The sequence below is a fragment of the Oryx dammah genome, unplaced genomic scaffold (genome assembly GCF_014754425.2).
Source record: "Oryx dammah isolate SB20612 unplaced genomic scaffold, SCBI_Odam_1.1 HiC_scaffold_28, whole genome shotgun sequence".
Lineage (NCBI taxonomy): Eukaryota > Metazoa > Chordata > Mammalia > Artiodactyla > Bovidae > Oryx > Oryx dammah.
In genome coordinates, this window is record NW_024070212.1 from 47985627 (window position 1) to 48010357 (window position 24731).

Genomic DNA, 24731 nt, shown 5'->3' on the forward strand with positions numbered 1-24731 from the left:
GCCGCCCCGCCCCGCCCGGCGCCGCCGCGGGACGGGTAACGGTTACGAAGCACTTTCTCCGCCGCAATTTCTGCTTAGTCATTGTCTTCCAGGAAACGGCTCCTCAGTTGCGAGTCCACTCTACCGCGGCGGCCGCTGTAGCAGAGAGCCGCAGCCATCAGCGCGTCTTTCCCGGACGCAGCTCCGCCGCCGCTCGGTCGTCCTTGGGCCCGAGCGCAGGCCGGGGTCTCGCCGCGCGGGGCGAGCAGCCTCGCGCTTTGCTCTCCGGCCTCGGGCACCGCGTCCTACGGGCGGCCTCCCTCCCCGCCTGCGGCCCCGTCGCCGCCGGGCCCGCTCCGTCGGCTGCTGTCATGGGCACCGACAGCCGCGCGGCCGGAGCGCTCCTGGCGCGGGCCAGCACCCTGCACCTGCAGACGGGGAACCTGCTGAACTGGGGCCGCCTGCGGAAGAAGTGCCCGTCCACGCACAGCGAGGAGGTGAGGGCGGCGAGCGCGCCGGCGGAGACCGGCTCCAGGGACAGGCCGCGGGCCGGGCCGGGCGGCTCCGCGGGCGGGTGATCGGGCTCTGGGCGCCGCTGGGGACGTGGGCGAGGCGCGCACCTGGGCTCCGCCTGCGAGAGGAAGCCGGGGCTGCCATCTGCTCGATGTCGCGCCCGAACCTGCTGTTGTGGGGCACTGCGTCTTTACAAATTCGGCAGGTGCAACTTGATGAGGAGTGACGCCTCTTGTCGGAGCTCCCGGCTGATAACCAAACTCTCGAACCTATTGGATCACTCTCCCGGGCGAGGGGATCATAGAGGGCCGATCCCGCGCTTCGTCCCCCTCTCTAGCTCACTCCCTTTCTCCCACGGCGTCCAGGTAAAGAAAAATTGGGGGGATTATCTTGCCGAAGACTCAGATGAGGTAGTGGTAATAATCCACTTAGCTTTAAGGGTGTTGACTGTAGTTTCTCTCTGGCCGTGAGGCAAATGACTGCACACTCAAATTCGGCTTTGGAAAAAGGTATGTATTTCTCCTGCCGAAGATTAGTTTGGCTAAAGACTGACCACAATTTTGAAGTGGCAGGGAATAATCTGGAATTATACTCTCGTTGAATATTTGTTACATCGCTGGTCCTTCCTGAAATGAAGAGTTGATCATTACGCACAGTTAATTGCTGAGGCATGTTGGTGGTATAGGACGGGTTTTAGTGTTAAAATGTAACAATAAAACAAACTTTTAATTTAAGAGCTCTGTGACTTTGGGAAAGTTACCCTCGCGAGCCTATTTCCATGACTTGAAAGTTGGATTGTATCATCATCAGGTCACGGTGAGGAATAAAAGATCCTATATGAAACCCCATGCAAGCATTTATTGCCATCTGGTTCAGAGAGATAAAACAAATCTTGATTAAAAGAAAAAATTCCTAAGCTACGTCAATTATGATGTTATCAACTGTGTTCCTAATCAGTTTAAAATAAGATGTTGGTAAATATACTAGGTAGTAGCAGTAGCATCCCTCTGAGTATGAGTTGGACCTGTGCCCAGGCCTCCTACTGGCAATGAGGACCAATCAGGAGATGGTAACTCTTGGTTGCAACTTTAATAAGAATCAGAATCCATACCATATTCTGTGTCCAGGATGCAGATCAGTTTGTCTCTCTTGTTTGTTTTTTTTTTAAAAAACACCCTAACTTGTGCTATTTCTCCCAAAGATAGACACTTCTGTGTTTTGTACTAGACCTTTAACTTCTCCAGGGTTGATGATTCAATACAGCATTTTGCACATAGATAATACTGGGTGACATTTTCTCTCTCTTATCTTACTTAACACATGCTAAAGTAGTAGACTGCAAACTCAGTTAAAAAAAAAAAAAAGCATTTTGCCTTGACAGTCCATTTCATGTTTGCGCACACACACACACAAAATCTTATGAAAAGATTTTACTATATACTGTGTATTCTAATTTTTCCTTATTTTAATTTTTAAAAACTTGATTTGTTAATGCAGTAATGAGTTACACCTCTCAGTTTGAAAAACATTCTTCAAAAGACTAACTGTGATTTGTGTATTTTATTTTGGGTTAGGTGAAGGAGGGACATAATTAAGAAATTTGAAAACTTTTGAGGAAAGCTTGGTACTAGCATATGTGAAGAAAACGTGATTAGAATAGGAGAGGTGTGTTTTGTTTCTATGTAAAGAACTTGGCAGCAACCAGAGCTGTAAACCAGAGATCATTAAATTTCCTTAAAGGTCTTTTCTAGTCTAATGTTTTGTTTTTTTAATTATTCTGTAATCTCTGCCCAGATTTTTTGTTTCACTGTAATTTTCTGAAATAAAATCTTATGTTTTAAATGGGCCATTATTGGACTGTTTTGAACAGTTATTTGTTGTTAAGGTATTTGATCATGTAGGATTTTTTTAAAACTCTTCTACAACTCCAGATCTAATGATACACTAAATTATGATGATGCTCATCTTCCATGATACTATGTGTGGTAAGAATGAAGAGAGCAGAGAACAAAAAAGTACAAAGTTAATGTTCATTCAGTATAGATAACATACAAAAGATTAACAATCACCCAGTTTGTGATAGTCAGTGAATTTCTCGTATTATTATCACATTGGACTGTTCCATAACTTGTCCTGACAGAAGGGAGAGAACACTCTGAAAATATACTTATCTTCATGAATTGAGAAATTCATCTGGAAAGGCTTCCACCAGTGAACTATCCTACCAGAGGAAAATTTCTAAAATTTCTCCCATGACTTGAGCCACAGCACTCCTGATAGAATTGTTGTTCCTGCTGCCTCAATTTTTATTAATTTTTTCAGAGAATATTGACTTGTAATTCTGTCTAAAATGATTATCAACTAATCATTTTTTATTTAATGACTTAAATTTGATTATAAATATATAGACCCTGTAAACTGAATTCATATGGGTTATTGTGGCTAGCGCATGAATTACTGTTATATATTGTAAATCTTAAATAGGTGATTCTGAGCTCTTGATAAACCAGTTGTCCCTTGTAATTATCTATACTGAAATATAAGCAGTAAAGTTCTTGTGTCAGTTTTTATCATAAGCACTCAGAGATCAGGTAGTGAGTTCAGAAGTTTAATCTCTGTTGATCAGATAGTGAGTTCAGAAGTTTAATCTCTGTTGTTGGTATTAGGAAAATGCTTTTGCAGTTCAGGGATGTGCTTCTAGTTACTCATTTATTTTTTCATTGATTGCCCACAGAATGCAAAGTACTGTGCCCTTGGTATTTATAAGGCAGTGATTTCAAACTGCTAGTGTGGGCCCATTTGTGGTCAGAAGTCAGTTCAGTGATTCATGGAGCAACATATTTTTTTCTAAGTCATAGAAGTCACCGGACTGTCTGGTATATAGTAAGCATAAATATTACTTTGTCAATTTTTGTTGTTATATGTATGTACATCTGTACTCACTGTGTTAGTGTATGTCTTATTTTGGACCACTATTAAATAAGTTGGAAATACACTGTCACTGAGATAAAAGATAACTAGACGCTTGAATGAATTTACAGAATACTACAATGTTAGTGTAAGAAAATTGTATAAGAAAACATTGATGACAGGTCTAAGGTCTACCTGCCTGTTAGGAAATGACTTATATGAACTGACTTTATGCAAGTTGACTCCTGTGAGATAGGACTATGATGGTTTCTAGACTTTGGAGTACATTTTGATTACTTGGATGCTTCTTAAAATGAAAGTTCTGCTGCCCTTAGAAAGTGATTCAGCAGATCTAGGATGGGGCTCAGGAATTTAAACATTTATTGAACACCACAGGTGATTCTCATGTAGGCACATAGTGGTTAAGATTCATTCTAGTCAGGCTGCCTGGGCTTGATTATAGTTCCTCCATTTATAAATTTCCTTATTCTTGAAATTTTGTTTCTTTATGAATGCTTTTACATCTCAAAAGTTTCCTTAAATTTTCATTGATGCAAAAATACTTTTTAAATGATTAGATTACTGCTTTAGGTCAAGAACATTTGAGAATTAAGAGTAGGATAAAAACAGATATAAGTTAATCTTTGTTAAAGGAAACAAAACCTTGTAGAATTAAAATTTTGATTTGTATCGTATTTCCTATGGGTATCTTCTTTTTCCTACTTATCAGACTAATACAGTCCTTTTTTTTTTTTAAACTTTAGGTGAAGGTTTATTTCAACCGTTTTTCATTTCACTACATAAAAAATGTAGTATATGGTTAACAGCTTAAAAATGCATTTCTTTTGCAGCTTCGAGATTGTATTCAAAAGACCTTAAATGAGTGGAGTTCCCAAATCAGCCCAGATTTGATCAGGGTGAGTGAACTGTGAATGAAAAAATCATGTAATAAGCAGGAAATTAATTTTCTCAGGTTTGATCAGGAAGTCAGATAGGCAACTAGCATGAAAATCACTGTGGTCCATTTGCTGAAATGGCAGTTTGACCCAATAGGCTTAAGCATGAAAGAGAAAATCTGACTCTGTAGTCAACTCTTCAGTAAGACAAGCCACTAAGATTCCACAGTCTTCTCAGAGTGTATTTAGTTCCAGTTTATATTTGGTCTAGTAGAGGAATGACTATCAAACAGTTCTGGTTTCTAGATTGCTTTGGTAGACTATAAGCAAAACATAGTTGCTAAAAATAATTTTATAAGTGTCAGTTACTTATGAAACAGTAAGGAAGTGTTTCATTGAATATCAGTATATGACTGTTATCAAAAATGTTAATATACAAAACACAGTCTGTTAACCACTCTTTGGAATCCAGCTTAGCCAAAGGCTTGTCACAAATTACAGAGACTACTTAAAAAGTATGGAAGAGGACATGTACTAAAAATAATTATTTCCCTGAGCATACTGCAACTTTGTAACTAAAGGTGCTAGGCAGACATTCATTAATGTCTTCTATCAGTCCCCTTTCTCTGAAATGACCATTCACTCTCTGCTTGACTTGTAAGTACTTAACATGTGGTCAGGCATTCTATGTTCAAGAATAATGGGAAAATCTTGTTTACTTTGTTTTAATTTTATAAATGTTAGTTTGTTAGTGGTTTTTATGTACCAGTATTTTACATTTCACTCATTAACCACTCATTTTTATGCATTGGAATTGCCTTTACTTTGTTTCCATTGCATTCAGAAAAAAATATATTTTGGGTTAAAATGTTTGCAATTGACATATGGGAAGTTTTTAACATGTCAGTATCCAGAAGGAAAATACTACTTTTCATTGATTTCTGAGTAGAAGCATTGACTGTGTTAATGGTTCTCACTTTTCACATACTGACCAGTTTGCTTGCTGGTTTGTTCATTTGTTTTTGGTCATACATCCTTCCCCCACCCCCGCCCTGAGTATCTCATCAAAATGAGACACTTTTTCCCAGAAAATGGACACACACATATATACACACAGCACTTTACCTTTATTTCAGGGCTTTATAAACTTTCTGAAGCCAATCAGGTAAAAAACTTTATTGTCTTATGGGTTCTCTGCTTCTAAAGAGTATTATGTAGAAAATATATAGCTAAATAAAAACATTAATTTTATATTTATTGTAAATATCATGTGTTTATTATAGGAGTTTCCAGATGTCTTGGAATGTACTGTATCTCATGCAGTAGAAAAGATAAATCCCGATGAAAGAGAAGAAATGAAAGTTTCTGGTAAAGTCCAGCCTTTACAGTTCATTTTGTTTTACAGTGGATAATAGGTTTTGTTAGGCATGGGGATAAGCCTTTCTTTGATTCTGGTAATAAGTAACTCGATCACTCAATGTAGGAAATATAGAGATTCTTTATAACATAATTTTATAGCCAGCTTTAAAGAAGGAGTTACAGGAGGTCACTGTTGGCTACTTCAGTGAAGGCAGAATAGAACTTCACCTCTTCATTTTGTTCTCACTAATTTATGTGAGACATTATTAATCAGAGCAGTAGAAGAAGGTGTAGGAAAGAGTAAAGGGAAGGCTTAAGAGCAGTTTTCACCCGAAGCCAACATAAGTCCTCCCTTCCTGGTGTGACACTACTAAGCAGTGGCTGAGGTCACTTGGGAGCAGGGAAACCAGTCTGGGCAACGAGTCGCGTGAAGAAAAATAATATACATACTGTGCCCGTTCAACAAAGCGGGAGAGACTCCTGCTGCTTTCCAGAGATGGTGTTAAGTTCAAGGAATGAAAGCTGTTCTTGTCCTCCGCTTACAGCCAGCATAACATAGTCACTAAATACTTGAGCCTAACTAGATTGAAATTCCTGGATGTGCAGATTACTGACTGACATAATCTAGGGCTAACAAATGATTTAACGTCTCTGAGCTCAGTTTTCTTATCTATAAAATGGGGATACACCTGTTTCTCAAGCTTCCTTGTAAGTTAGATGAAATAACAAAAGAAGCGCTTAGCATGGTTCTTGGCACAAAGTGAAGTGCCAGGAAACTGTTATTTATTACTATTGGTGGCTGTGTCGTAGTTGTTGTCATTTTATTATTATTCTTATTAGGATGAACACGTAAGATGAATTAGAGCATTGACTCTAATAACTACCATTTGTTGAATCTCACTTTATACCAGAGATTGTACTTGCCATTATGGTTATGGTTATAACCATATTGGTTATATTTGGTGGCTCAGATGGTAAAGCATCTGCCTACAATGCGGGAGACCCGGGTTCAATCCCTGGGTTGGGAAAATCTCCTGGAGAAGGAAATGGTAACCCACTCCAGTATTCTTGCCTTGAAAATCCCACAGACCGAGAAGCCTGGTAGGCTACAGGCCATGGGGTCGCAAAGAGTTGGACACGACTGAGCGACTTCACTTTCATTTATTCTATAGAATTTTCAAAACAATTCTGCAAGGTAGGTTTAATATCCCCATTACACAAGTGACATTAAATAACTTGAAAGCTGTTGTGTAGCAAGTAAATGGTTGAACCAGGAGTCCATCAAGGTATGCCTGACTTCAGAACCCATTTCTTTTTGTTAATTTCACATTACTGTTTGTGTTGAAAAGGTCATCAGAGCAGCATTTCTCTGTGGTGTATTACAATTCATCATGGTGTAGATCCAGTTTGGAACTCTTAACAAGTTGTCCTTGATTCCTGGAAGGCTTGAGATTTTTGATAAGCATCAAGAGCTTTCCTCTTTTCACCTACCTAAAAATGCCTCCTCTTTTGGAAAGAGGAGACCATCTCAAATGATACCCAATTTATAGCCAGTGGGGTAATGACGGGGAGAGTTTTCACAGAATATAATTACAGAGCTGAGTTGGAGCAAAGTGGTAAAGATTGACTCTCAGCTGGTAAGGAAGTTGTGATGGCTTTTAGATAGAGAAGTAACATGAGGAAAGCAATATTTTAGGAAGATTATCCAGCAGTAGAAAGGAAATGACAACAAGAAATGTTGTACAAAGAAAATTTGTTGTATATTGAATGCCAGGCACTTTACATAAGGGTATTTCATTAACCCTGTTTTCTCTCTATTACCCTTTATGATTTTCTCTCTTCTTGCTTTCCTATTACTCTACCTATTTGTTGAGTAAATTTAGATTTTTGAACAGTGAGTTTATTACATAAAGTAAATATATACATATTTATATATATACAATATATATAATGTTGAGTCAAATCAAGCCAAAGTTTCAATTTCATTTTGTACCTATCAAATTAGCAAAAATATATATCTTTTTTTAAAATAGCATCCTATATTGTTAGGAGAGCAACTTCTAACTTTTAATAGTCTGGTAACCTGACACAATTTTTTTTTAAGTAAGAGATAAATAAAACAAGACTAACAAAAGAATCATATCCTTTGACCCATAATGACATTTCTGATCGTCAGAAATGCTTTAGGCATAAAGTTGAACAGAGAGTTACCATCGATATTATTCATTAAGAATACAGAATACAGAGAATTCCGTGGCGGTCTAGTGGCTGGGACTCTGTGCTTTCACTGCCAAGGACCTAAGTTTGACCCTTGGTCAGGGAACTAAAATCCCACAAGCTGCAGAGCCAAGAAAAAAAGCAAAAGAAAAGTACAGAGTAGGTAAAAATCTAAACAGTAACTGCTTTTGGAGATGAGACTCTTGGCAGTTTACCAAGAGTAAAGTTTTATGCAGTTTACTGCATAGAAATATAAAAAAATATTTGTTACATAAGGGTAATAAACCAAATACATAGAAGTACAAAATATATACTATGTTTCATATGACCAAGAACTTGAAGGTACCATTGTCTAAAATTGAAAATGATTGTTTTAGGAAAGTAGAATTGCGGGATATTTGTTTGTTTGGGTTTTTTGGTTTTGTTTTTTCAATTTTCTTCTCATTACAAGCAATTTAATCTTTATATAGACTTTAGTTTATTGGAGAAAGTATATAATGTGGTGATGGTTTAGTCACTAAGTCGTGTTTGACTCTTGCAACCTCATGGACTGTAGTCTACCAGGCTCCTCTCTCCATGGGATTTTCCCAGGCAAAAACACTGCAGTGGGTTACCATCTCCTTCTCCAGGGGATCTTCCCAATCCACGGAGGGAACCCAGGTCTCCTGCATTGCAGGCAGATTCTTTACTGATTGAGTTACCAGGAAAGCCCAGGTATATAATATGCTCCATTAATGTTTAATTCATAAAAAAAGATATTTTGAATGCTTCTATATTTATCTGCCCTGCTTTCCAATAAAGGAGAATTAATATTTGCCTTTTTGTTTTGACAATCAGATACTGGTTGGCAACTAACATATCTTTTTTAAATTACCATGGAAATACACTTTTAGGTCTTAAAACTATAAAACAGTGCAGCTAGGGAAGGAAAAAATTCATTCAGGATTATCTGTTCTTAGTATTTTAGCAGTGTTATTGCTATGTAGTAGAATGTTGCTCAAATATAATAATCTGTTTTGTTCTTTTTGTCACTCAGCAAAACTGTTCATTGTAGGATCAAACTCTTCATCATCAACTAGAAATGCAGTCGACATGGGTAAGCAAAATTTTAACTTTTATTTTCATAGTGAACTTTAAATTACTGTAAGTGTATTAATTATATCTTGTGTTCAGGTCTAGTTTTTTAAAAGAAATGAGCTCATTGCAATTTTACCTTTTCAAGTTCTAGCCTAATTTCTTAAGGCTTCTGTGGAAATCACATCAACCAATGTAAGGTCATATTTTTATATATAAGAGGACTGTAAAAGATGTAACATAACTACATGTAAACTATATGTTTGGAGATAGAAATTCTCTTTAATCATATTCTTAACTCTTCTAGTACTACAGCTGAAATATCAATAGAATAACAGCAAAAACAAGCATTTTTATCTATTTTCATCTCATGGTGAGGTTACTATATAGCATTATAATTAATGAGTATTTTTTCTTTTAAAACATTCTTCTCGTATTTACATAACTAGCTCTTTAATATAACTATGGAAGGAACAAAAATCATTAAAAATAAATTCATTTTTATAAAAACTAAGAAGTTACCTACATCTATTGTTGTTTAGTTGCTAAGTCATATCTGACTCTTTTGCAGTCCCTTAAACTGTGTAGTCTGAGAGGCTCCTCTGTCCATGGGAATTCCCAGGCAAGAATACTGGAATGAGTTGTCATTTCCTTCTCCAGGGGATCTTCCTGACGCAGGGATTGAACCTGCATCTCCTGCTTGGGAGACAGTTTCTTTATCACTGAGCCACCTAGATTAATGTGTGAGTTAAGGCCATAAATTCAGGTTTTCATAGTCTCAAGCTTATTCTTTGCTATGACTACCAGTTATAGGGTTTCCCAGGTGGCACTAGTGGTAAAGAACCCACTGCCAATGCAGGAGACATAAGAGACTTGGGTTTGATCCCTGGGTTGGAAAGATCGTGGGGAGGAGGACATGGCAACCCACTCTTGTATTCCTGCCTGGAGAAGCCCATGGACAGTGAAACCTAGAGGTCCATAGGATCCCAAAGGTCAGACACAACTGAAGCAATTTAGCATGCACACACAGCACACCCAACAATTACAGACTATTAGGTCAGAAGCTACCAAAAAGTCCTGGGGCCTAGGAAATAAGGTGCCTACAGTTGTGAGTTTCCCCAGGAATGAGGCAGGCCAAGGAAACCCATATGTCTGCCACACAGATCAAGTAGATGAATGGACACTCATTGTTTTGAAAAAGATGGAAATGTTATACATGACAGGTAACTTATGAAACCTAATGGAATAATCTGTTACATAGAGTACTAGTGAACTATGGGCAGAATTCAGTGGGGGAGCAAAGGACATTAGAAACAACTTGCCTTTATTACGTACAAACGTTTGTCTTCTTTGTGTTTTCCTTCGCATCAGCCTGCTCAGTCCTTGGAGTTGCACAGCTGGATTCTGTGATCATTGCTTCACCTCCTATTGAAGATGGAGTTAATCTTTCCTTGGAACATTTGCAGCCTTACTGGGAAGAATTACAAAACTTAGTTCAGAGCAAAAAGATTGTTGCTATTGGGACCTCTGATCTGGACAAAACTCAGTTGGAGCAGCTGTATCAGTGGGCACAGGTAAAGAACATCTGCATCCCGAGCACTCCAGGAGCACCCTGTCTCTTACAGTCTTTGCTGCATCCCATTAAACATCATGCACATAGCAGACACCACTGTGGGGGCCTGTTCCACATATGAGGATTTTGAGGCAGACTTTGACAAAAAACTCTAGAAAATGTGTGTTGGAACATTCATAGCCAAATGAATTAAGGCTCTTTCCTTCACTTTTAACTATGTGATAAAAATATTATGTTTTCCTTTAGGTGTTATTAGACCATGGTTCTAATAAGAGAATATCATATATAACATATATTTTGCTCTGTATTTTAAAGACATGTAAGACCTTCAGTTCACATAACTTGATATGGAGTGAAAGTGAAAGTGAAGTCGCTCAGTCGTGTCCGACTCTTTCCTACCCCATGGACTGTAGCCTACCAGGCTCCTCTGTCCATGGGATTTTCCAAGCAATAGTACTGGAGTGGATTGCCATTTCCTTCTCCAAGGGATCTTCCCAACCCAGAGATTGAACCTGGGTCTCCCGCATTGTAGACAGACGCTTTACCATCTGAGCCACCAGGGAAGTCTTGATATGGAGGAGGAGTCATAAACTAATGACTGCTACTCTCTGGCCTAATAACCTACACAATTATTAGGGAAGTTGCTTACAAGTAGTTTACCCTTGCTGTCTCTGTTTTCTTTATTCCTTTTACTTCATCCCCAGCCTTTTCATTTTCTTCTGGGCAGGAAAACCCTAGAGAAAAGTTGCCTCCTTGTCCCTTTGACTTGGTGATAGCCAGAATGTGGCTAAGATTCTGCTGAATCGCTAAGATCACTTGGGTGATCTGAAATGTATCTGTAAATTAACCAGAGCATCTATTAGAAATGACCTAATTCTTCTCTTTTTCAAATGTATATGATTAATAACCATATTACATACTTCAGCATTAAATATACTTGTCATTTGCATTTGATCCTTTGTCTCTAAGATATCTCCTTTCTAGGTGGAACCATCACACTTAGAATCATGTTTGTTTTCAAGGCAGATATATTAGATGGCAGGTTCTAGCATGAGACTTTTTAACAGTGTAGGAATATATGGGCTTATTCCCCTCTCCTTAGAGCTATTTTTCCCTTTCCTGTTACCAGTACCGTGAGTCAGAAAAGTGTATATTAATAAGTATATTCAAATCAAAACTACAGTGAGGTATCATTTCAAACCAATCAGAATGGCTATCATCAAAAAAATCTACAAACAATAAATGCCGGAGAGGATGTGGAGAAAAGGGAACTTTCTTGCATTGTTGCTAAGAATGTAAATTGACACAGCCACAATGGAGAACAGTATGGAGATTCCTTAAAAACTAAGAATAAAACTAACATATGACACAGCAATCCCACTACTGGGCATATACCCTGAGAAAACCATGATTCCAAAAGGCACGCGTACCTGCAATGTTCGTTGCAGAAATGTGTACAATAGACAGGACGTGGAAGCAATCTAGATGTCTATTGACAAATGAATGGTTAAAGAAGTTGTGGTACATATATACAATGGAATATTACTCAGCTATAAAAAGAAATGAATTTGAATTAGTTATAGTTAGGTGGATGAACCTAGAACTGTTACACAGAGTGAAGTAAGTCAGAAAGAGAAGAACAAATATCGTATATATATATAATAAATAATATATATATATACACACACACACATACATTTGTATATATATGTGGAATCTAGAAAAGTGGTACTGATGGATGTGCTTGCAGGGAAGGAATGGAGATACAAATGTAGAGAACTGGCTTGTGGACACAGCAGGGGAAGGAGAGGGTGGGATGGATTGAGAAAGTGGCATTCACATATATACACTGCTCCTGCTGCTCTTTAATCCCTAAGTCGTGTCTGACTCTTCAGGACCCCATGGACTGTAGCCCACCAAGCTCCCCTGTCCATGGAATTTCCCCCGCAAGAATACTGGAGTGGGTTGCTATTTCCTTCCACAGGGGATCTTCCCGACCTAGGGATTGAATCTGCATCTTCTGCTTGGCAGGTGGATTCTTTACCATTTAGCCACCTGGGAAGCATATATACACTGCCATGTGTAAAATAGATAACTAGTGGGAAGCCACTTTATGACACAGACTAACCTGGGGCTCTGTGACAACTTAGAGGGTGGGATGGAGAGGTGGGGTGGGAGGGACACTCAAGAGGGAAGGGATACTTATATACCCATGACTAATCTGCGTTGTTTTATATAAGGCAGAAACCAACACAACATTGTAGAGCAATTATCCTCCAATTAAAAAATAAATTTAAAAAAATCTGGCACAAGTATGCTGCTGCTGCTGCTAAGTCGCTTCAGTCGTGTCCGATTCTGTGCGACCCCACAGACGGCAGCCCACCAGGCTCCCGTGTCTCTGGGATTCTCCAGGCAAGAACACTGGAGTGGGTTGCCATTTCCTTCTCCAGTACGTGAAAGTGAAAAGTGAAAGTGAAGTCGCTCAGTCGTGTCCTACTCTTCGAGATCCGTTGGACTGCAGCCTACCAGGCTCCTCCGTCCATGGGATTTTCCAGCCAAGAGTACTGGAGTGGGGTGCCATTGCCTTCTCTGGGCACAAGTATAAGTAAAAGTAAAAAATAAATTCATGTAAAAGTAAACTTGAAGCACTGTAGGATGTGATATTTCATATGTTCTAAAATTGAGTCCTTTTATTGCTTTCTACTTTTCGAAGTACTTAATTTAAAGGAGATGTCACGATTTTTCTTTTTCACTTCTAGGTAAAACCAAATAGTAACCAAGTTAATCTTGCCTCCTGCTGTGTGATGCCACCTGATTTGACTGCATTTGCTAAACAGTTTGACATACAGCTATTGACTCATAATGATCCAAAAGGTAAGACTCAGATTTTCATTTGTAGAGATTGATCAGGTGCTTTTATTTTATAAGAAGCTACTTGTTAAAATTTAATTTTTAATTGTACAATGATAAAGGTACAATGCTGTCACCTAGAACTATTCTTAATAGTTAAAAACACATACGCCTTTATTTTAGTTTCAGAAAGCTTTAATTTTGTCTTTGTACCAATGGGAAAAGAAATGAAGAGATCACTTCCTGAACATCCAGTCTGCTCAGATTTATAAATACTAAGCTACACAGAAAAGATCTTGTAAGATACTCTAACTAGTGTCACATATAATATTGTGTAGTACAGCAGAGATTGCACCAAAAGGCCACTTAATTAAAGAGGATAAATATCTGGAAAAAGCAACAGATAAAATTTAATTTGAAACTTAAGCATCTTAGGATGGGTATTTGATTAGGTATTTTATTAATCATTACCAGCAAGACATATATGTTTGATGTTAATCAGAAATGTTATTTGATTAATGAGAATGGCTTGTCTGCCTTTTGTAGGATACTTTTTTATCAAAATTTTACAAGATAAGTTGGAAAGCTGGGAAGATAGTGTTTTATACTTTAATTACTAGCAGTCTGCTCCATTTTCAGTTTTTCACAGTTTCATAGTGAGTAGAGGTAGGGTTTTACTAAGTAAATATACAGGTTCTATGAAAGTTCTTTTTGGTATACAAGTGAGAGCTATCTTGTGAAAGTTTCAAATTTCCATGACACTTTCCCTGGTAGCTCAGACGGTAAAGCGTCTGCCTACAATGCGGGAGACCCAGGTTTGATCTCTGGGTCGGAAAGATCCCCTGGAGAAGGAAATGGCAACCCACTCCAATATTCTCGCCTGGAAAATCCCATGGACAGAGGAGCCTGGTAGGCTACAGTCCATGGGGTTGCAAAGAGTCGGACACAACTGAGCGACTTTACTTTCACTTTTATAGAAGTTCTCATTTAATAAAAATCGGAGGAAATTTTATTTTATAGGTGATTCCTAAGGAAAAACTTTCAGTTTTTACTTTCATTTCTAAAAAGATGACATTTGTATAGGTGGTGTGATTCCATTTATATTTAGGATGCTTTGGATAACTTAAACCTTACTATAAACAGTCTGCCTCATTCTCTCTTTTTTTTTTTTTTTTTACTATTTTATAGGAAGTGGAGGAGGAGTTTTAATAGTTATTCTTCCTCAAATGCTAGGCATCATACTACATGCCTCAGAGATTGTAACTCTCACAACTGAAACTGGACATTTTATGGATAAGGAAATAGGGCCTTCGAGTTTAAGAAACTCCTCAAGGTCACCCAGCTGGCCTAGCCTGAAGTCTGAGCTTAGACCTAGGTCCTGAGTGAATCTGGAGTCTTTTCCCCACTCTCTCTCTGATTTGAAACATTAGTATTGTAATATTTCAGGTCCAAAACTTTACTTTCTTTCAGCCTCCATTTAAATCATACCAGAATAAGACATAGTTACTTTTACCTTCCCTCTCCAGCAGAGCTTTCATGCATAAGTAATTAGATTCATTTTTTTAGAAAAAGGTCATTTTAGTGAAAATCCAACAAAGAATTGCTGTGCTGATTTGTTCTGAAATATAAGCTATTTAAATTTTAAATTCCTATGTATTGGCATATATTATCTAATTTTTCTATTTACTTTGTGGAGGCTCTTCCAACTGTGATTATTACCAACAGCAGTTGTTACAAACAGCTGATCGGTGAGCCTGTACCCCATTTGCGCTCCCCTTGGAAAACACGTAATTCTTTTTCCAGTGGGAAAGGAAACAGGAAAAGTCTAAGGTGTCTAGTGTTTTACTTCCATTTATCTAAATGTGGGCATGTGGATCATGTGCTGATAATATCGTCATGGAAAAATGTATTACATATGTATAGGAGAAGAGAAATGTAATCCTTTTGGGGAGAGTGTGTCTTTGTTTTACCAGTGTAATCTGACTTTAGGGTGTTTCTTTGATTCTAAGCCTTTTAGGTAGAATTTATAGTCTGATCCTGCACATACTATAAATGGATCTTCAGACACTCTGATCTGTAATAGAGCAGTTCCCTTAAAAGTTTTGTCATGTTTACTGATTCTAAAGATTTAACATTAGTTGAATTAAAAGAATGTAGTTAGTGAATAACATAGTTTTCTGATTTTGTGTAAGTTTTCTAACTTATTTTAATTGGAGGTTAATTACTTTACAATATTGTATTGGTTTTGCCATACATCAACATGTATCCGCCACAGGTATACATGTGTTCCCCATCCTGAACCCCCCTCCCTCCTCCCTCCCCGTACCATCCCTCTGGGTCGTCCCAGAGCATCCAGTATCATGCATTGAACCTGGGCTGGTGACTCGTTTCATACGGATAAAACTGGAACCTATTATACAGAGTGAAGTAACCCAGTAAGATTTATTTTTTAAGCAAGCAAGTTGTTAAACATGTAACTCTATTTGTCATCTAAAATAGAATCTTGTTTATAAGTCACCGAAAGGCCTTCCTCTCTTCTATAATTACCCTTATTCCTCAGAAAGGTTTATTTTCCATTATTCTTTGTCCTAGAAGTTGTGGTAACCATTTAACTACAGTCAGAGTACAGTTGTCAAGTATGTGATTCTGACTTAAGACCTTTCCTTTTTATTGGCCTTCCTCCTCTCCTCACTCCCATTAAGTCTATAGTATGCCTCATTCCCTCAGGGTTCCTCAATTAGACAATCTGAAAAACAGATCCACAAAGAGAAATATTTGGAAATTTACCATTTTATTTATGAAAACTACCGTTTACTAGCTGTGTAAACCTTGGGCAAGTTATCTAATGTCTCTGCATCGATTTCCCCCTGCAAAGGAAAATAATATCCATCTCTTGGGGTTAACATATGGATTAAAAGAGTTAATACATGTGAAGTACTTAGAAAAGTGCCTGGCACGTGACAGTAGCTAATATTTACTGAGAGTTTAGTATTGCTGTTATTCAAATATCACAGCAGTTCATTTTGGGGCAGGCAGGTTCTTTGACATTCCCAAATCATACTGCATAGATGGTCATCTAATCCCTATCTGTAGGATTGGTTCTGACCCTAGTGGAATCTTTCCATATTGAGTGATTTCTTCAGTAGACTATGTGCCAGGCATTCTAAGTACTAGAAATACAGGACCAAGTCAGGAAAATCTCAGCTGTCATGGAATTTATATTCTGATGGGAGGAGACACAAATAAGATAAATGTTGAATGTGATAAATGGTGGTGTGTGCCATGGAGAAAAGTTGCCTGAGGAAGAAGAGTGCCCAGGTTAGGGGGTGCTGTTTTATATAGGATGGTTGGGGAGGCCTCTGTGCTAGGGTACATTAATTACAGACCTCCAAGAAGGGCGAGAGCCATGTGGGTATCTTGAAGAAAAGTGCTCAGGGAAGAGGGAGCAGCTAATTCAAAGGCCCCGAGGTAGAGATATGTTTGAGGATTTTAGGCTACAGCTATGAGGCCAGTGTGACTAGAGAGGAGGAAGTGAGGAGGGGAATTGTAAATCGGAGCACTGGTAGAGGTCTTAGATATAAATGTGGAGTTAGAAAATAATGATTTCATCAAAGAGATGCAGATTAAAAGATAACCGTCAGGAAAGATTTTTTAAATGATTGCTGGTGCTGGTGAGGATATGGTAAGATTGGCACTCTAGTATCAAGTGTGAAGCACAGTCTGTCTGAAAAGCAGTTGGCAGTACACCATGTATCAAACCTTCCAAAGGTACTTGTACTTTGACTTTGTCATTCCATAGCCAGGCATGCATTTTAAGGATGTTCATCAAGCTTTATTTTTATTAGCAAAATATTAGGAAAAACCTAATTTTTTTGCCAACAATAAGAAAATGTAGAAATTATATCTATAAAATATATTGGGAGAATTATGAAAAATGCTTTCACAGAATAATTACATGGGAAAATACCCATAATATATGTGAAAAAATAAATAAGTTAGGCTATAACTTCAGTATGATTTCTGGTTTTTAAGATATGGATACATACATACATATAAAATAAATATATACAGAAAAAATAGTTTGATGGAAATACACAGTAGTGGAATGGTCCATATTTTTTTCCTTTTGTCCTTTCCTTTATTGTCCCTTACTGTACATTGGGATCACCTGGAGACTGTCAAAAAAACACAAGTATTCAGGCTCCTCTCACCAGAAATTATGAGTTAAACTGGCTGGGTTTCAGGTGGAGATACTTTCTAAAGAACTACCTGGGTTTTTCTGATATTCTGATTCATATTTGTAGCACACATTAAGGATAAATATTCAGTTTTGAGGTGTTTCTTTTGTTGTATTTAAATGCTTACCTACATAGTAAAGTGCTTTGATTTCAAGTTTAACAATTTGGGTTTTTATTTGTTGTTTGTTTTAAGAACTGCTTTCTGAAGCAAGTTTCCAAGAAGCACTTCAGGAGAGCATCCCTGACATTCAAGCACATGAGTGGGTGCCTCTGTGGCTACTGCGGTACTCGGTCATTGTTAAAAGTAGAGGAATTATCAAATCAAAAGGCTACATCTTACAAGCTAAAAGAAAGGGTTCCTAACTGCAGCTTAGAACCATAACCTACTGACCTGTATTTTCCTTGAATATAAGATAAAATTGAGATGTGTAAAAATCTAATTACTGCCTGTAAAGTGTGCCATGGAGGCAGATATTCTTTAGTTATATTTGACAATATGTTATCTATCAAGTTTGAATACTTCTCTTGCTTCCTTATCAGTTCACTCACCTGAACCACTCTATTGTTTTCATTAAACTATTGTTTTCTAATTGAAATTGTCTATAAAGAATATACTTGCAATATATTTTTCCTTTATTTTTATGACAATAGCAATCAAGAAAATTTGTCATTAGATATATTTTGGCCTAGGCATCAGGGTAATATATATACATATTTTTAATTTCTAAACAATTCATTAATTGCTTCTTACTCTATATATAACTAAGCAATTTAATTACAATTGTTAAAACTGAAATACTGGAATATATTTTTCCTGTCATTGATAAGATGATTATATCTCAGACTAACTGGAGTAGCTGGGATCTACTAATAGTGTAAATAAAAGTCCTTTCTTCACTACATGAATGGAAACTTACTTTTTTTTTTATGTGTCCTTGCTTGTAGTTTACCTGCAATGACTTAACCTTGTATTCTGTGCCATAATTGCTCTTGCTTCTATTACAAGGACAGACCAAAGTAAATATGTAAAGGAGACTAGGAGCTTTGATCTTATTGTTTGGGGGCTTTATAAAAGCAGCTATTTTCACATCCAGATTCTTTTTAATTCTCAATCTGTCCTTAGTATCTTTCTACTCATTCATGAATATTCAATAAGTATTGAGCGATTACTGTGTGCTGGGCACTGTGGGCTCTGGAAGGAGGAAGGAGGGAGCACAGGGATGAAGAAACAATTAAGTAAAATATGCAATGCTTCTTCCCTTCTAGTAACCGACTACAAGGGACTAAAAGCCAGAAAAGAGGTGAAAAAAATCTTTAGTTCAGGGTCAGTGTTGTCTATTTAGACAACTTTGTTTGAGATACGGTCTTAACTGTTTAAAAGTAGAACAGTGTAACCAAAACTTTAAAGCTAAAAGAGACTGTGTATTATTTAATATGATTCCTCATTAGATTAAGAACCAGAAAATAGCAAATAAATAAGTTGTGACCTTTGGTATATACTGTTGGTCTCTGTAATTCTGTAAATTTGTATGTGACCCAAATAGTTTGAAAAAAAATGTTTTTAATCTCTTGTATCTCAATTAATACTTTTAAACCATGTATTTTAACATATGGTTTGTAAAACTAAGCTAATGATAATATATATATTCATACATACACACATATATACATACACACACATACACATGTATGTAACTCATATAAAACTAATTTGCCCAAGTTTTTCAGCTTAGGGAAAAGAGCTGTGATTCCATATTCAAAATAAACACATTAAAAATCAATATTATATAAACAAACAAGCCTCTTCTCCTATCCTAAGTAAGGTTTTGTGGTTTACTAGTTGTATAATTTGATTAGAATTGTAATGTGAAATCAGCTGACTTACCTGCTAAAACTTGTTTAGACTTTCAGCTTCCTAAAGCCTTCTGTAGCCTTTATATTAATTGTATGTAATGTTATTAAGTATACATAGTTAACTTTTTAATTTAGAAATGTATATTTTTTCGTGTAACATAAGTCTTAAACAAATGCTCATTTTAAGCCTATACAGTGAATTGGCCAAGATATTTAAGAGGGTACTTAAATATCACATTTATTATTTTTTAAAACCCTAGGCTTACAAAAGCGGATTTTTAAAAGGTTATTTTGAAAATAGGAAAAAAAAGTATATTGCCAATATATTCAGACTTCAGGGGGACCTTTTTGTGTGTTTTTCTACCAACTCTTGACAAGGAACCAAGATTATAGATTCATTTCATGAAGGAGATCATGTGTGGCATTTTTTAAATGTGTTTTTTGTTTTGCTTCTATACCTTTAATTTCTGTTCTTGAATAACCTTTCTTTAAAAAACTGATTTTTTAAGGCTTCATCTTTTCTAAGCTGATATTCACTTCTTTATTTGGTGAACTATCAGAATATAGTGAATGCTTTTCAAATATTGAAGGATTTAATGTTTAAAAAGCCATAAAATAAAGAGTGATGATACTACCAAATAATTGCTTAAAACTGAAAGCTAAGTGAGCAATAGTGTATATAACAGATTTGTTTTTCTGGGGAGATGTGTATCCAGTGACCCAAGGTATAAAGAATTTATATAACTTTTCTTCCAGTAAACATGACAAGAAGCTGCAGCTTATTATTATATGTCCAAAATACACTGGAGCCTTATTTTAACACAATGTGCTGTAACTTGTAATTTGTTCTGTAATGAGTCTGTTTTGAATTCTCATCTAAGAAACCGTAGTCAAAAAAAGGACCCAGGTGTCTTATAAAATGTGTTTTATGTAGTGTGAATTCTGAAGACCACATTGTGCCAGTATGATAATAAAGCATCCAACAACCAGTGCTAGAAATTGAATCACGAATAACAGCTAATAATTTTTCCATTCACAGGAACATTTAGACAGCTGTGTGAAATGAAAAGTGAAGTTATTCTATTTTGAATGAATGATAACAGACTTTTCCCTACCAGAGCCTAGTAGTAACTGAAATAGGATCTTGATTTTCAGTGATAAAGGTCTAAGGCTCATTTAATTGTGTCTTTTTTAGAACCTAAAAAGTTCAAGTTTAGAACTTCTTAAGTTTAAACTTAAGAAAGTTTAGAAGTCTTTCTAACTTTTCCACCCAGATTCAATATTTAGGAATGTAAGCAGTTGATATATATATATATATATATATATATATATATAGTGTGTATGTGTGTATGTATATACACACACAATATGTATTTTATTTTTTAAAAATATGTACTATAACTTTTATTAATTTTTTATAGTTTTCAGAGTAAGAAATATACTTAGGAGGGGAAAATGTTTTAATTAGATAATTCTACTTTTATGTGTCTTTAGTAGTATACTATAAAGGCAAAATATAATGCATCATTAAATAGTTATAACAGTTTTTAATTTTAACTATATTATGAACTTAAAGTATGAGTTGTATATTTTTTAATTGAGTTGTTGCAATAATTGTAAACATGTTGAAACATTGATTTTGAACTGTTTAAATTCAAACTGAGTATGATTTGGAAATAAATTATGATAAAAATTTAAACATCCAAGCCATAAAGTTATTCATACATTCATTCAATAAAGATGTATTGCGTGCCTGCTGTGTGCCAGGCACTGTGCAAAGTGTTGGCAGAAAGACAGAGATGAAAACAGCTCTGTCTTCAGAGAGCAGATAAGTATATTTGAGGGGCGAGAGAGATCTCAGTGTGAACAAGAGCAATAGAGGGCTGCATGTGTTGTTAATGCTAAAAGCCGTGAAAGGGGAGTAGGGTCATATAGAAGGAGTGGGACTGCTGGGAGCAGAGCGAGAATAGGTAAGAAAAGTTCCCTGAAGAAACTAGCCTTAGAGTTAGGGTCATAGAATGGGGTGTGGGGTGTGCCTGGTTTGTATTCAATAAATACACTTATACTGAATGATGAATCTGTTTATATGTAAACTTCAGAAATTCAGTGAAAACACTTTCTTCAAGAGCTTATTCTTATCAGATAGAAAGGAATGGCTTCTAGTGAGACAAGAGTAGGTAAGGTTTGAAAAGTCACATTTTATAAAAGACAAAAACTTGCCCCAGTCCCCTAGACATGTTAGAGTATGTCTTATGCAGTTTCACTACCAGAAACGTCAGACAAAACCTTAATATGTATCCCTGAGCAATGAATAAATGTATAAAATGTTCTACAAGATTTTGGTCTGTGTTTTGGTTCATTATCTTAAGAAGGTTCATGTTTTACAATAAGCTTCACTTGTTTGGACTTAGCTTTGTTTTCTCTGTTTCTTTGCTCACTATTGATTCTTGCATCCTATTCCATTCACATTTACTTTGTTCTTAATTATATCCTTAGTAATTCTTTCACGAAAGGTCTTTGGGCAGTAAACCTCCTAGGTTTTATTTGTCTCAATATGTCTTTGTTAACAATCTTAAATGATCATTTGACATTATAGAATTCTAAGTTTCCAAACACTTTCCCTCAGCATCTTGAAGATAATATTCCATTGATTTCCAGCATATATACTCTTGCTAATGAGAATCTGGATTTTCTTCCCTAGAAATAATCTGTTTTTCTCTCTGGTCTCTTTTCATTTGAAATACTTGATTCATTTTGATATGTGTGGAATTAGAATAAAGCAAGAAAATGAAAACTGGCTTATGAGTTTTCTAATAACACCAAAAAAGTAACCATAAAGGAAAATATCAATAACCAAATTTCATCAAAATTAAAATCTTATGTTCTTAAAAATATACTGTCAAGAAAATGAAAATGTGAGCCATAGACTCAATGAAACATGTGCAATAAATCTTATGAAAAATAAATTGACGTAGCAGAGCAGTTAAAACAAAAAATAAATATATAAATAAATTGGACATAAATTTTTTTTAATTGAACTTCAAAAACACCATTCAAGATAAGCCATAATGGAAAAGAATATGAAAAAGAGTGTGTGTGTGTGTGTATATAACAATCACTTTGCTGTATAGTAAAAATACAAAATTGTTAATCTACATTTAATAAATTTTTTTAAAAACTTCAAACCTCCATCAAGAAAGTCAAAACACCATCAAGAAAGTCAAAAGGCAACCTAAAAACAGGATAAGATACTTGAAAATCATACATCTGATAAGGATCTTGTATCCAGAGTGTTTAAAGAACTTCTTACAGCTTAAGACAACCCAAGGAAAATTAGGCAAAATTTAGGACAGATTTTTTTTTTACCCAAAGAAGACATGAACATATAAGATGTTCAACATCATTAGTCATCAGGGAAATGCCAATTAAAACCATAATGAAATATCGCCAAAGTAGCTAAAATTGTTAAAAAGACAATAGCAAGTGGTGGCAAGGATGTAGAGGAAGCAGCTTTCACATAGTCCAGTAAAATGGTACAACTACTATGAAAAATAACTTTAGATTTCTTACAGAATGTACCATGTGACCCAGCAACTCCACTCCTAGGTATTTACTCAAGAGAAATCATATACCTGAAAAAGACATATACCAATATCTATAGTACTTTGGAATTCTGTGGTGGCTCAGACGGTAAAGCGTCTGCCTACAATGCGGGAGACCCAGGTTCAATCCCTGCGTCGGGAAGATCCCCTGGAGAAGGAAATGGCAACCCACTCCAGTATTCTTGCCTGGAGAGTCCCATGGATGGAGGAGCCTGGTAGGCTACAGTCCATTGGGTAGACACGACTGAGTGACTTCCGTTTCACTTTCATACACAGTAATATGGATGAGTCTTGGAAATAGGCTGAGTGAAAGAAGCTGGACATGAAAGTACATTATTTCCATTACATGAAATTTTTAGAACAGACAGAATTAGTATTGACTGTATTATCTATTGCTGCACCTGGATACCTCAAGGCCTCTCAAAATGTTGCAGTCAACGGTCATCTGGGACTCCAGTCTCCTCTGTGTGCTTGACTGAGGTTGGTCTCCTTCCAAGCTTGCTCATGAGGTTGTTGACTGGACTCAGTTTCCTTTCTGGCTATAAGCCAGGGGCCTTCCTCACTTCCTTGCCAGTCTCTATAGGGCAGCTCATAGCAAGCAATTACTAGCTTCCCACAGAATGAATGAGTAAGAAAGTACAAGAGAGAAGCCAGCCTTTTTTGTAATCTCGACTTGAAGGTGACACCGATCACTTTTGTTACATTCTTTTCATTATAAGAAACTAGGTCTAGCCCATACTCAAGGGTATGAAGACCAGAGGATAGGATCAATGGAGACCATCTTACCAGTCAAACTTAATTTAAAAGTAATATTTTGTATGTAGTAATGTAAAATGACCATGAATAGTATGTATTTTTAGGCATATGCACTAAAATTCTCATTTGAAAAGACCCTGATGCTGGGAAGGATTGAGGGCAGGAGGAGAAGGGAAAACAGAGGATGAGATGGTTGGATGGCATCACCGACTCAATGGACATGAGTTTGGGTAAACTCTGGGAGTTGGTAATGGACAGGGAGGTCTGGAGTGCTGCAGTCCATGGGGTTGCAAAGAGTCGGACACGACTGAGTGACTGAACAGAACTGAACTCTCATCTTTTGGTTAAAATTCCTGCAAGAGATTCAACCCTATAATTTAATATTTTTAGTTAGTAAAATATTGTGGGAGAGTTTCCCTTTAGGCCTGAGTAATAATTACTGTGTTTTTATATTTACTGTATCTTCCCAAAAATCCACTTTGGTTAAAGAAGAGAACAGGTAAAGAAGGCAGAGATGGGGAAACATGGCAGACCTGTTTAGTTCAAATAGAATACTTCACAGTTTTGCCCCTGATCAGCAGACCAGTCCAGTCTTATATTATTAATATGTGCTAACATTTTAATCTTAGTATTTTATTTTTGTTCTTGAATGTTTTAGATTCCAAATACTTGGGAGCATTTGTTGTTGTTTCATTTTAAAGGGGCCATGCTTGTAAGTGAATAGTACACACTGTTTTTATATTAATAATACTCTCCCAATTTTCTACACAACTCCTGTGATCTTAATTTCTATTTTCATGGATTTGTTCATGTTAAAGTGGTTGTATATATTAAATGTTATACATAAGTATATATTAAATGAGTTAATGCATGTAAAGCACTTAGTACCAGCATATAGTAAGTGCTCTAC

At 36.6% G+C, this 24731-nt stretch overlaps 1 protein-coding gene across 1 annotated transcript; it reads left to right on the forward strand.

Annotated features, from left to right (window-relative positions):
* Positions 1-6: 6 nt before the first annotated feature.
* GCLM (glutamate-cysteine ligase modifier subunit) lies at positions 7-21800 on the forward strand. Its single transcript, XM_040232274.1, has 7 exons — positions 7-476; positions 4254-4319; positions 5582-5666; positions 8911-8970; positions 10320-10522; positions 13281-13395; positions 17803-21800. The coding sequence occupies exons 1-7, from the start codon at positions 351-353 to the stop codon at positions 17970-17972; spliced, it is 825 nt and encodes a 274-aa protein (XP_040088208.1). The 5' UTR covers positions 7-350; the 3' UTR covers positions 17973-21800.
* Positions 21801-24731: the final 2931 nt, after the last annotated feature.

What these genes read in the sequence shown, in the direction of transcription:
- GCLM (XM_040232274.1), top strand. Translation starts at nt 351, where the DNA reads ATGGGCACCGACAGCCGCGCGGCCGGAGCGCTCCTGGCGCGGGCCAGC. An exon ending in AGAAGAAATGAAAGTTTCTG is followed by an intron (nt 5,667 to 8,910) that starts GTAAAGTCCAGC and finishes TTTGTCACTCAG; the next exon opens with CAAAACTGTTCATTGTAGGA. An exon ending in GACTCATAATGATCCAAAAG is followed by an intron (nt 13,396 to 17,802) that starts GTAAGACTCAGA and finishes GTTTGTTTTAAG; the next exon opens with AACTGCTTTCTGAAGCAAGT.